Raw genomic sequence first — 14,468 nt, forward strand, 5'->3', positions numbered from 1 at the left:
GGGTAGGGACATTTTTTTTATTTTGGGGGGCTTTGTTATTTTATTAGGGGGCTTAGAATAGGTGTAATTAGCTTAAAAATCTTGTAATCTTTTTTATTTTTTGTAATTTAGTGTTTGTTTTTTTTGTAATTTAGTTTAGTGTATTTCATTGTATTTTAGTTTAGATATTTGTAGTTTATTTCATTAATTTATTGATAGTGTAGGTGTATTTGTAACTTAGGTTAGGATTTATTTTACAGGTAAATTGGTAATTATTTTAACTAGGTAGCTATTAAATAGTTATTAACTATTTAATAGCTATTGTACCTAGTTAAAATAAATACCAAGTTACCTGTAAAATATATATAAACCCTAAAATAGCTGCAATGTAATTATGAATTATATTGTAGCTATCTTAGGGTTTATTTTATAGGTAAGTATTTAGTTTTAAATAGGAATAATTTAGTTAATATTAATATTATTTAGATTTATTTTAATAATAATTAATTTAGGGGTGTAAGAGTTAGATAGGGTTAATATAGTTAATATATATATTATAATAACTATATTAACTATATTAACCCTAATATAATTAGGGTTAATATAGGTGGCGGCGGTGTAGGGGGGTCAGATTAGGGGTTAATATATTTAATATAGGTGGCGGCGGTGTAGGGGGATTAGATTACATTACAGGCAAAAGAGCCTGTGACAATGCCCCGCAAAAAGCCCTTTTAAGGGCTGGTAAAAGAGCTGGTTACTTTGGGGCAATGCCCCGCAAAAGGCCCTTTTAAGGGCTGGTAATATAGCTGGTTACTTTGGGGCAATGCCACGCAAAAGGCCCTTTTCAGGGCTATTTGTAGGGTTAGACTTAGGTTTAGTAGTAGGGAAATGTTAGTATTTTAGGGGTTAATAAATTTAATATAGGTGGCGGTGGTATAGGGGGATTAGATTGGGGTTAATAAATTTAATATAGGTGGCGGAGGTGTAGGGGGATTAGATTAGGGGGTAATACATTTATTATAGGTGGCGGCGGTGAAGGGGGATTTAGATTACAGGCAAAAGAGCTGATTAGTTTGTGACAATGCCTTGCAAAAGGCCCTTTTAAGGGCTGGTAATAGAGCTGGTTACTTTGGGGCAATGCCCAGCAAAAGGCCCTTTTAAGGGCTGGTAATAGAGCTGGTTACTTTGGGGCAATGCCACGCAAAAAGCCCTTTTCAGGGCTATTTTTAATTTAGTTTAGGGTAGGGACATTTTAGTATTTTAGGCGGTAATAAATTTATTATATGTGGCGGCGGTGTAGGGTGATTAGATTAGGGGTTAATACATTTAATATAGGTGGCGGCGGTGTAGGGGGATTAGATTAGGGGGTAATATAGTTAAAATAGGTGGCGGCGGGGTAGGGGGCTCACATTAGGGGGTAATAATTTTAATATAGATGGCGGCGGTGTAGGGGGAATACATTAGGGGGTTAATAATTTTAATGTAGGTGGCGACGGTGTAGGGGGCTCACATTAGGGGGTTAGACATTTAATGTAGGTGGCGGCGGGGTCCGGGAGCGGCGGTTTAGGGGTTAAAAACTTTATTAGGGATTGCGTCGGGGGATAGCGGTTGACAGGTAGACATTGCGTATGCGTTAGGTGTTAGGTTTTATTTTGCAGATCGCGGTTGACAGGTAGATAGACATTGCGCATGCGTTAGGTTTTATTTTGCAGCTAGTTTAGGGAGTTACGGGGCTCCAATACACAGCGTAAGGCCTACTACGCCTGCAATTTGTGGCGAGGTGAAAATGGAGTAAGATTTCTCCATTTTCGCCACGTAAGTCCTTACGCTGTATATTGGATACCAAACTGCGCTGGTTTGGTATACCTGTCTATGGGCCAAAAAACTACGGCCGAAGGCAGAAATATACGAGCGTAACTTCTATGTTACGCCGTATATGTGATACCAAACCAGCGCAAAATTTGGCGTCGCCGGTTTTTGCGGGCGAAGATTTATATCGGATCGGGCCCTAGTAGTTCAAGTTCAAGACTCAACTCAAGTTACTCTATATAAAAAGCTGCAGGCCTGCAGCAAAAATAATTAAAATATCTGCCCAAAAACCGTCAAACAACTGAACTAATATAATATACTATCTTCTATAGATAAGATAATAGAATACTACTAGTACTAATCTAAAGTTCTAAACTATATTGCTAATAATGCAATTTGCACACTGCAGTCTGCAGCAGCAAATATTGAGACTGTTGATGTTGTCTCTCTCTGATATATTCGATTTCGAATAAAGCAGGCAAACAAAGTAGTTTAAGACATTATAAAAAAAATATTCACAGAGCTCTCTGCAAAAGGCTTGTGGGGGCCATCATGTGACACGTATGCAGCAGGGAGCGTATCACTGAAAGGATCAAGAGGCTGGGGGAGGAGACAGAGCACAGGCTGAAACGACTCGCACAATTCAGCCTGTGCGATTATGCCTCTATAGGCATGAGGCTGGGGAGGTTCTACGCCTGCACAGTGAAAACATTGAGATCACTGTGCAGGCATATAGGGCTCTTTACCGCACGTGCGAGTGGGGGGTGGAGCCTAGAGTCACTAGACAGACTCAGCCTCAGGCAGCAGCAGGCAGTGCGACGAGCGCCGTGGTGGTGTGGTGTGACGTCAGCACACTGAGTCGTCCACCCGGTCCTAGCTCCTGCCTGTTAATGTAACAGTAAGTAATTGTAAATACATACACAGCTCAGGCTCAGCATAGCAGCAGCTAGCTATAGTGACAGGACAGGGAGGGTACAGTCCATACACACACACACACTTGGGGGAAATATAAATACAATTATAATAAAATATAAATATTTAAAAAAAAATATTTAAAATTTATTTATTTTTTCTCATTTTTTTTTTTGTTTGGGATCATTTTTGTTTCCTCCTCTGCCCCCTGGCAGTTCACGTGCGACAGTGCACAAATTGAGGAGCCCCCACTGGGTCTGGTTATGGTGGTCTTGTTTTTCAATTCCATGCCTAGATGAATATAGTCCCATTTGCAGGATTGTGCTGTGTGTTACTCCTGTGATAGTAAGCAGTAGCTCAGTTATTTACACTATGTGTAGAGTTCTAGGCACTTTGTAGTAAGTCTTTTTCAGCATCTTCTTTCACTTTCCTAGCTTATTTTCTGTGGAGCAGTTGCGGAAAAACATCATCCTCTGCAGTCCGGCTTCTCTTCAATTTCCCTCCATTTTATTATAAAATTTAGGCCATTTTATGGGAGTTGGGTTGTCGTTTAAGCCCACTGTATCGTTGTTCCGCTAACAGGCAACCATTTGTTTCCACCTCCTTCTTTCAGAGTTTTATATGTTAAGCATAGGAGACCTCTTATGACTTTATTGAAGTGACAATATTGCCAAAACTACTGGCAGAAATGCAGCCCAAACCAGGACAGACCCTCCACCATGTTTCACTGAAGGCCGCAAGCACTCATTCTTCCATCTCTCCAAATCTTCTTCTCACATATTGTCGACGATTGGACATAAAAATTTCAAACTTGGATTCATCACTCCATAATACTCTTTTCCACTGATCTTCATTCCAATCTTTGTGAGCTTTAGCATATATTAGCCTTTTCACCCTGTTTCCCTTCTGAAAAAGTGGTTTCTTGGCTGCTACCCTTCCACAAAGACCATTCGTGATCAAGCTTCTTCGGACTGTAAATAGGTAAACTTAGCATCCAGATGAAGCTGCCAGATGCTGAGCCAGGTCATTGCTGGACTTCTTCCGGTCTCTCAAAGAAGAAACTCTGAGAAACTTCTCATCAGTAGTTTTCTTAGCCTTCCAGTCATTTTTTTGTTCTTGACCTCCCCTGATTCTTCAAATGTCTTAATAACAGCTGGAATACCACATCTTGAGTATCAAGTTTGTTTGCTGATTTCCCTTTGAGATAGGCTTTGCTGATGCAAAAGTATGATTTTATGTCCGTCAAATTCTGTGATCTTTGGCATTTTGAATTGAATGATGTGATTGAAAGTTGTTGTTTTTAGCAAGTTTCTAATGAATTAAACTCATAACACGTGTATGTAATGCTCAAGCATGTCTTGCATAAACCTGGTTTAATAGACATTTTTCACAGCAGTCATTTTGACATGAAATAGTAGAACAAATACAGGTGTTAGCAATGACATTAATAAGGGCTCCATTCCATTTACGTTTACGAAAGCCAGGTTCCTGCTGTTACTCAAGAGTAAGGGGAAATCACACTAAATACTTGCCACTTTACGTTTACGAAAGCCAGGTTCCTGCTGTTACTCAAGAGTAAGGGGAAATCACACTAAATACTTGCCACAATATGGCAGACTGTGAGATGATCTCTCTGTTAATGATAACATCTAGGTACTGGATAAATAATTCAATTTGTGCAGTAAGGTTTTACCTACAACACCCTCCAGGAATGGACATGATACACATTTTTTTGTAGTGTAGCTGCCCCCCCTCAATACCCAAACCCCCTCCCAGATCCCTTTTCTTCAAATTATCCCACATATGATTCCCCTCATTGCCCCTCCTCCCTTCTTCCCCCTCAATCACGCAGCTGGAGTTTGTTTTGTTTTTTCTCCAGTAGCGTGGCATAGCTGTCCCGTCCGCTCTCGCCCTCCTCCATGGATGGGCCAGCCACCCGCCTCCCTCCTTACGCTCCCACCCACCAACAATCGGTCCCACTGCTGTCCGATGTAGAGAGGGCCACAGAGTGGCCTTCTCTGCTTCGGTAACTCTGCAACTCTATTTTTGCACTGCCCCACTCTTGGGACATGCAGAAATATTGTGATCTCACAATTTTGAGCGAGATCGCGGCAGAGAGAAGCCCAGGACTGCAGCAACGTACAGGGTACGTCACTGGTCCTTAAGGGCATAACGACCAGCGTCGTGCAGGGTACGGCGCTGGTCGTTAAGGGGTTAAATGAACATTGGCATTTTAGTGCGAGACCCCACTTTACCATATATGAGTGCACTACAACCGAGATTGGTTTACAGGAAGGGCAGGAATCTGAGATCCCTCCTGGTAAAGACAGATCTTATACCAATAAATAAAACCTGGTTATCAGACCTGAAAACGGAGTGTTACAAATGTGGCAATTGTTCTACACCCAAAACCATCATAGCTTGTAGCATTTTCCATCACCCACACAAAGCAACCACATATAAGATCAGACATTGGTTAACCTGTACCTCAGATTTTGTAGTTTATCTTACAATTTGTCTCTGCTAGCTTTACTATGTTGGTAAGGCGAGCACTACTTTTCGTGAGAGACTTGCGAACAACAAATTGGAAACAACAAGTGGCAAGACACATCTTGAAAAGAAAACCCTGTGGCTTTGCTGAAAAAGGTCCTGAAAGACAGGATCCCACCCCTAAGCAGAGGAGGGGATAGAAATACTGAGTTTTTAAAGTGTGAAGCCATGTGGATGCATCGATTGGACACTTTGGTTCCTAGGGGACTAAACAACTATCAGGAATATGAATTATTCTACTGAGAGGAAAGGTATGCTGTCACCACATCTATAAGATGTATTGAGGTCTCCCTTACAAAGGGTTACAATGTTAACCATGATATGGATACTCTGGAGTATGAGCCTATGGGCCGGGCATGACCTCTCCTAGGTTGATGTGTGGGTGATGATGCAAAGTGTCACACTTTTTGATGATTTCAGTATATGGACATAAAAGGACCATGGACCTTAAAGAGACAGTCAACTCCAAAATGTTTATTCTTTAAAAAGATATATAATACCTTTATTACCCATTCCCAAATTTTGCACAGCCAACATGGTTATATTAATATACTTTTAACCTCTGTGGTTGCCTTGTATCTAAGTCTCTTTTGACAGCCCCCTGTTTACATGGCTATTTATTTACTATCTATTGACTTGCATTTTAGCCAATTAGTGCAGTGTCATCCACAACCCACAGGAGAGAGCACAGTGTTATCTATATGGTCCACATGGATTAGAAGTCTCTTGTTGTGAAAATCTAATAAAAAAGCATGTGATAAGAGGCTGTCTGTAGTGGCTAACAATCAAACAGAAATTTAGGGGTGTAAATGTTATAAAGTATATTAACATAACAATGTTGGTTGTGCAAAGCTGGGGAATGGGTAGTAAAGGCGTTATCTATCTTTTTAAACAATAACAATTTTGATGTTGAATCCTTAAAGTTTAATTTGGACTTTACTATCCCTTTAAGAAAAAAGTTTGTAAAAGCTTCTCAAGATTCCCTATTGTTCAGCAATAGCCGACATGCATGTTTTTACCATTTGTTTTTGTTAATTGAAAAAACGCTTATTGCACCTGTGGACCACATTAACAATTCCTGGAAGTGAAGGGTTTAATCAGTTAGCTGTTGAAGGTAATATTTGCTGTAGTTTAGGGATTACCCTCCCACCCCCTGATCCCTCCCAAACAGCTTTGTTCCCTTTATTTTATTTTAGTTATATTTTTTCTGTATTGAAGGGATATCCCTTAACTCCAAGCAATCTTTTTTTCTGTAGGAAAGTCCACCGCCCCCTCCAACTGATATTATTGCCGTAGTGTGGGGACTTATTCCTCCATCTACCCTGAAAAACCTTTTTTGCTATTGTGTAGAGGACCGCCCCTCCCTCCTGTGATGGACCGCCTCCGTGCCATTGGCTCAATTACAAAGATAGTTACAGACAGTATCACTGTCTGTAAAAATCAGCAATCTGGCTTCATATGGTATTGATCAGTCCTCCCTTACCATATTAAGGCAGATGCTCCCAAGTTGTGGCTCCCGCTATCAAAGCTGACAGCAGGACAGCCACCTGTGCCAGAGTGTTGGACGTAGGTAATACGTCAACACACTAAAATGGGCAAATAACTGTGTAACATAGTACCTTTTAACCCTGTTTGTCACTCAAGGAGAAAATTAACTCTTTCCCATCCCATAATTAGAGAGGGGGGGGAAGGGGGGGAAATTGGTGGAGTCTCACTGACTACAGCAGTACAACAAACTACATTTTTTATTTGGGGCGAGTTAGCGCCTCTGCTAAGGACTACAACTTTTCCTGCTATGAGGGGAGAAGGGTTATGTAAAGGAATTACTTCCTATTGGTGAAATTCTGCTGTGAGTGTGTGATTTTACGAATTATTTGCAGAAGTTTCACTTTAATTATACCTAATAAAAGTTATATTTTAGGTAAGTGTGCACCTTGTAATTACATTTTTCTGCAGTCTTTCAATAGATTAGCATAGCAGCAATCTGAACATTATTAGGACACATTAACACCTTGGCTGCTGCAATTGTTTTTCAATTACCAAACCTCACTTTCTTATTTGGATGTGCTAATCAGTACTTGAGTCTGGGGAAGACTGGGTTTATCACTGTCATTGAGTTAACAAAAGATCTATTGTGTTACATCAGCAAAAATGATAAGATAATGAACTGCATATTAGGGACAGGTAAGAGACAGTATTAGCCATGGGCTTAGGGTTTCCACCCGCCCCCAGTTTCACCGGTACAGTCCCGGTCGGGCGATCTCTGTGTCCCGTGTCCTGGAACTACCCTTAAATGCCCCGGGGCTAAGAGCTCACCTGGCGCAGCAAGAGTAAGCACTGAGACTCGTTATTGGTGGGCTAATGCTAAACAGGCTGGAGGGGATTCGTCAAGGCCTGCGGCTGCGCAGCTGTGTGATGCTCATAACCGTGTGCACAAATTTATTAGCGCGGTCAGACAAACACAGCAGAGGTGCAGGCAGCCGATGCTGGTCCCGTTAGGTAACAGCACAGAGGACGAGGTACGTGCAAAGTACAAACCATTTACCTGACCGTGTATTTACATATGCTCATTGCACAGATGCTCGGGCCTGCCCTGGAGACAAGCTTCTTATGTACCACAGGGTCACATTGTGCTCTAAGTCAGGGTGTTCTCTTGTAATGGACTGTATCTATATATATATATATATATATTATATATATATATATTTATATCTATATATATATATATTTATTATATATTTATAGCTATATATATATATATATATTTATTATATATCTATATACACATATACAGTATATATATAATATATATTATATATATATAAAAATTGATTTTGTAATGAATTTGAGGCCGCAAGAAGCCCCACCCTCTCCACGCCCACTTAAAAAGTGTCCAGGAATTTTCTGGACAAAAGGTGGCAACCCTACCTGGGCTTGTTAATTCCTTGTCTACTGTAACTGTTCTTTTGTCTTTCTTAAAGGGACACTGAACCAAAATTTTTTCTTTAATGATTCAGATAGAGCATGACATTTTAATCAACTTTCTAATTTACTCCTTTTATCAATTTTTCTTCGTTCTCTTGCTATCTTCATTTTAAAAGCAGGAATGTAAATCCTAGTAGCCAGCCAATTTTAGGTTCAGCACCATGGATAGCGCTTGCTTAGTGGAGGCTTAAATTTACCCACCAATAAGCATGCATAACCCAGGTTCTCAACCAAAAATGGGCCGGCTCCTATGCATCACATTCCTGCTTTTTAAATAAAGATAGCAAGAGAACAAAGTAAAATTGATAATAGGAGTAAATTAGAAAGTTGCTTAAAATTGCATGTTCTATCTGAATCATGAAAGAAAAAATTTGAGTTTAGTGTCCCTTTAATTTATTTACTATTTATCGTCAAACATGCTGCTAATCTGTTAATGTCTGGCACTGAGTATATCTCTGTTTGCTTCACACAACATTAGAAAGTGATAAATAAAAACAAAAGATATAAAAAAAATATTTATCTTGATGTTTCCATCTAAATCTTGTAGAAAAGTCAATCATATTTGAACATACAAAATGCACTTTGCTATTCCAGTTTCATACTTCCTCATCCCACTGTGAAACACACATAGCCAAGATTCCTGAAAATTTACTCAAACTACAAATTAAAATATTATCTATGTGACCAAACTCAGGATTCCACCATTTTGTTCTATGTACACAAAAAATAGTTCACAAGTCCATTCTCACAGTCACTGAGGCCCATCCTGATCTAGGGTTTCTAGTAAACTCTGTAAGAAAACTGTACTAAAATAAACGTTTCCTGAAGTCTCATGTGCAGCTCTTTCTTATCAGGTTTCCAGTATTTATGTTATAAAAGCAGGTAAACTAATTATGATTCATAGAGAATAGAATATCTGACAGCAAAACATTTTAATTTCAACGTCCAGCGTTTTCTTACGTAGCTCTGGGTCACGTGACCGATGCTGCATTCACGTGACTTTGGACCGTTGCAGGCTCTTTAACTGAAACGGAACTAGCTGCTACTGGTGGAACCCCTACAAGGGAATGTGAAAGCGCTGTAGCTGTTGTTGGGTGGAACTTGTCTCCGCGAGTTGCAGAATTATGTTACTTTGGTGATGAACTCAAGTATTTAAACCTTCGCTCTCACTATAATTTTTTTGGGTGGAACAATTTAGTCTTAGTTTCCGTCCATTTATTCGGCGTCAGTATGTCGATGCAGAAGTGTCCTGATTGTGGGTCCTCTGAGATAGTGGAAGATGCTCACTACGCCCAGGATCAGATGGTGTGTGCCGACTGCGGCTACGTCCTTACCGAGGGTCTGCTTACCACTACACAGAATGAAGAAGTCTATATGCAAGGTCTTGTGACTAATAGTAAATCCTATAGTTATCATGTATACACTAGTTCGCATTAGTAATCTATTGGGGAATAAATGGCACTTTATAATACTGTACTCCATGTTTACAATGGTCAAATGCGAATTAGAAAACCAGCGCCCCACCGAATTCTGTCTGAGAGGGAAATAAGAGGCAACATTTAAATGTGCATCAGTGTATTTCACCTTTAAATAGAAACGTTTTTGCAATATACTTCCATTAGCAAAAATGCTTCTAATAAAAGTTATTACTGTTTTTTTCAGCAGCATACACACATATGCTGACATTTAACCCTTGTGCAATACAAATCACTGCCAGCTCTCTTTGCAGCCACTGGTGCACAGGCCCTCAAAGCATATGTGCATATGCCGTTGTAAAACATTAACTTTTACTAGAAGCATTTTTGCTAATGAAAGTATATTTCAAGAATGCTTTTATTTAAAATAGAAATGCACTCATGCACATTCCAATGTTGACATTTCTATCACGTAAAGTTATTGTTTTCTAATACTGGACATGTCATAATTGCTTATTCTATGCTTTTATGGAGCATACATAATATTTGGTGTAAATGATACCATATTTTAAAGATGCCTGGAAGCAGAGACTGCAAATTGATTGAAGTTCTACAATTTCTTATAGGCTGCATCAATTGAGCCTTTATTTAGGGGGGAAAAAAACTTGCTAAATTTGTGGTTAGACTCTTTAAGCTGCATAATCACATATTTCTTCCTGATAAAAATATTATAAAATAAATATTAAAGGGACATAAATCCCATTTTTTTTTTCAGGATTTCAATAAATTGTAACAATTTTAGCAACTATTTTTCTATTATCAAATCTTCATTCAAATTCACTACTGAGAGCTAGCTGAACACATCTAGTGAGACAATCCCATGACCCCAGAGACAGAACTTTTCTTCACTTTCTGCGATGAGAATTTTTTTATTGAAAAATTTTCTGCAGGTCATTTTTAAATAAAATAGTTAATTTGTTGGTTACACTAAAGGACAAGATCAATTGCAATGTGTTGGTTAACTGGAGAATAAAGCAATATTTAAAGTTGTATAATCTAGTGCAGTAGTTAAAATTTGCATTGCAAATTAGCTACAGACAAAAAAAGTAATTGTAAAATGTCTCTTGCATTAATTTGTTTCCTTTTCTCTTAGTCTAACATAGAAATGTAGTAATAAAAAAATTGCATTGCTCATACAAACATCATACAGTCAGAGAAAAACAGCTTTGCAGACTGTGAAAAGCTAGGAAACGAGCTTGCAAAAATCTCAGAGCCAGACAACAATCAATGCACTACTGCATATTTGACTGCTGTCTTCAAACAGCACTTTGCTCTGGGTGCACTGTGTTAAGGAAAACTTATACAATGCAGCCAGAGAACAGTTCTGTTTAAAAAGAACAGCCTAATGTGGAGCTGAACTGAAAAGTTAAAGTGCTAACAGTTCCTGTTCTTTCTGCAGACATGTTGCATTTTCTGCGATGACATCTCAGATCACTCTATGTTCTGCCTTGGGGCCCATGACAAATATGTGCAGTCACCAATAACCATCTAGCTTACACTAGTGTAAGATATATATACATATTATTAATACAAAATACTTACCAGTGAGACCCCCCTCTCCAGAGGGGCGTGGACAGAGCTATCCACTCCCCTCATTTACCATAAAAGCTTTAGTGGAACATCACCCCTTCCTCCTCCTCCTAGTTCTATCCAGCTTGCTAGGTGGACAGGGCTAGGAGTCCCTCTCCGTTCTTCTGGGCAACAAACATTTCCCTTACTTGAAATAGCGTACCTTGGCTATTCTCTGGAGCTGACAATCTTCCCACAGCTGTGTGACGCCACTGTCTCTGTGACCCCGGTCACTCTTGTGGTGATAGGCTGTGGAATACCCTTTCCTACGGTTTCCTTGTGGGGCTGCCATGTTACTGGGACGTCACGGGGACCGCATCTGAAGGCTGTCATTTTTTCAAGCGTGACTCCATTTAAGCTTTGGTTTAGCTTTCAACTGCATCCTATCTATCTCCCTCATGAAGATTTTGAACCTTGACTCAGCATCTGCAGTTTGGCCTTTTTTGTATACCGGTGAGTGCTCATTTATAGCACTTAAGGCAAGTAAAGGGGATCATTTTTACATAAGCTTCTAGGGCTTAATACATCTACATATTCTGTATATCCAGCTTTATCATGGATGGTGAAGGTGATCAACCTCAGCTTGAGCCTCAAATTGTTACAGCACAGGAAGAATCGGGGCAACTATAAGGTATGATATTTTCTATGTGTGTGCATTTTTTTTTAATGTTTACATACTATTTATTTATGGCTGGCTTTTGCTTTTTTCTTAGCAATACAGCCCAGCCTATGCCTACCTGTTCCCTTTGTGCTAACCCTTGCTGGCAAGACAAGAAACTTTGTAAAGTGTGTACTGGCCAAATTTATGGTGGAAGCTTTTCTCAAGCACCTGAGGGTTCTATGGATAATTGGCACAATCTTGATTGTGCCTCTGACTGTCTCAAGTTGTTGTTGTTAATAATAATAATAATATCAGGTATTTGTAGAGTGCCAACAGGTTCAAGTACCATCTGATTGGTTTAATTCAAGTTCTTCACCAGATCAGTCCTTTCCTGTTTCTGATCATTTGAAATCTATATATTTAAATGTTTTTTTGCGAAACCAGATAAACAGTTTGGTGTTCCTGATAAAATATATAAAAATGTTCCCTTTCAAAAAATCTTTGCATAGCCAATTTGTTTCCACTCCCAAAATTGACGCTGCAATTGCTAGACTTTCAAAAAAGACAATCTTTCCATTAGATGATGCAGTATCATTTAACAATGTCATGGATAAAAAAAAAATGGAACAGAATTTAAAAAGACTTTATCTTTAACAAGGGGCCTTATTTCATCATCTGCTTACTCTATTTTGAACCCTTAAAGCTACTGATGTGTGGTCTTCTAATTTGTCTCATACTTTGCAAGACAATGAAAATGTTACATCTTTTTCAGATTTGAAATATGGCAACTTCAGCCGCTGCCAATATTTTGGAACTTAATGCAAAGTCTATGGCTACTGCTAACCTTGTCAGAAGGGCCCTATGGCTACGACATTGGGAGGCTGACCCAGGTTCCAAGTATAATTTGCTGAGTCTTCCCTTTGAAGGGGTTTTGCTGTTCGGAAAGTAATTGGAAACTCTAATATCTAAGAGAACAGGAGGTAAGAGTCCTATTCTTCCGCAGGTTACCAGAGGCCGGAAGGGGCCCTCTTAAGCTCACAGGCAGCGCAATCTACATCAAAATTTTAAAGTTTCTTCTCGAAGAGAATTCTTTCAACCTCTGGATGGAAGATCTAAGTTTCAGTTTAGAGGCAGGGGACGTGGTAAGTCCTTTACTTCCTTTCAGTTTAAAAAAACAATCATGGTGTGCTGTCCCAGACCTTTCCACTAGGAGGAAGATTCTGCAATTTCAGGGAGGTCTGGGCATCCAGTATATCAGACTGATGGGCTCTGGGGATTCTTCAAACCGGGTACCATCTGGAGTTCTGAAAAAAACAGATCTTCCTTGCTTAGTAAAATCTCCACTCCCCAGGGATCCTGTGAAACTGAAGGCCATTCTCGAGTTTATCAGCAAAATGTGCGACAATGTCATTCAACAGATAACAATTCAAGCTCACAACAAAGGCTTTTACTCACCTCTTTTTCTGGTAAAAAAGGACGGTTCCTGGAGGCCTGTTCTGGATCTTCAGGTTCTCAACACCTTTCTCAGGATTCAGCGCTTCAAGATGGAGTCCGTTCTTTCAGTAATCAATCTTATCCCTCCAAAAGCATATCTGCTTTCTGTAGATCTCAAGGATGCATACTTCCATATTTCAGAAATGCACAGAAAGTTTCTCTGTTTCGCGGTTGGAGACCGCCATTTTCAATTCTCAGCTCTTCCCTTCGGAATATCTACTTCACCAAGGGTCTTTACAAAGGTTTTAGTTCCTCTCATAGCAGAGCTACGTGTCAGAGGGTTATTCGTCATCCATTATCTAGACAATATTCTCCTGGAAAATTCATCTCAACAGGCAAATGCCCACAAGGATATCCTACTCAATTTCTTCAGGATCAAGGTTGGAACATACATTTTCAAAAGAGCCAGCTTCGACCCTGTCAAAAGCTACTGCTTTTGGAAGCACACTTCAACACCCAAAAAGAGTGTTTTCTCTTCCAGAAGTGCGCATCAAATTTCTACTGAAATATTTCCAGCTGTTCTGTCATGTCAAATACCTCACAGCTGGCCAATGGATGAAGCTTCTGGGTCATATGTCATCAGTAATTCATATGGTGAGATTTTACAAGAATTCAACAGAAGCAAGGGACTGTCGCAACACATCAGGTTACCTGTGAATTTAAGAATATCCCTTCTCTGGTGGTCCCGGATCAAGAACCTATCCAAGTGACGTCCTCTTCAGGAGCCAAATTGGATCATTGTACAAACAGGAGCCAGCAAGTATGGATGGGGAGCACATTGCCATGGCAAATTTGTCCAAGGAACATGGGAGAAACAATTTCAGTCTCTTCCATCCAACATCCTGGAGATCAGGGCAATCTTCTTAGCTCTTCTTGCCTTCTAGCAACTGTTGGAGGGAAAATCAATAAAGATCCTCACCGACAACAGGACAGCTGCAGCTTATCTCCAGTTTCAAGGAGGAACAAGAAGTTTAAGTGCCTTGAAAGAGGTCTCTCCAATCTTCAGGTGGGCACAGCACCACATTCAGTTCCTCTCTGCAGTCCATGTTTCAGGGACAGAGAATGTCACGGCGGATTACTTGAGCAGAAGTCAA

At 39.8% G+C, this 14,468-nt stretch overlaps 1 protein-coding gene across 1 annotated transcript in view; it reads left to right on the forward strand.

The window, feature by feature from the left end:
• The first annotated feature begins 9,281 nt into the window (after window positions 1-9,281).
• BRF2 (BRF2 RNA polymerase III transcription initiation factor subunit) overlaps window positions 9,282-14,468 on the forward strand; it is a 29,336-nt gene continuing 24,149 nt past the window's right edge. Inside the window, exon 1 of the mRNA XM_053717748.1 lies at window positions 9,282-9,616. Within this exon, the coding sequence (XP_053573723.1) occupies window positions 9,466-9,616 (151 nt within the window). The 5' untranslated portion in view covers window positions 9,282-9,465. The remainder of the gene's footprint in view (window positions 9,617-14,468) is intronic.

The sequence above is a fragment of the Bombina bombina genome, chromosome 6 (genome assembly GCF_027579735.1).
Source record: "Bombina bombina isolate aBomBom1 chromosome 6, aBomBom1.pri, whole genome shotgun sequence".
In the NCBI taxonomy this organism is placed as follows: domain Eukaryota; kingdom Metazoa; phylum Chordata; class Amphibia; order Anura; family Bombinatoridae; genus Bombina; species Bombina bombina.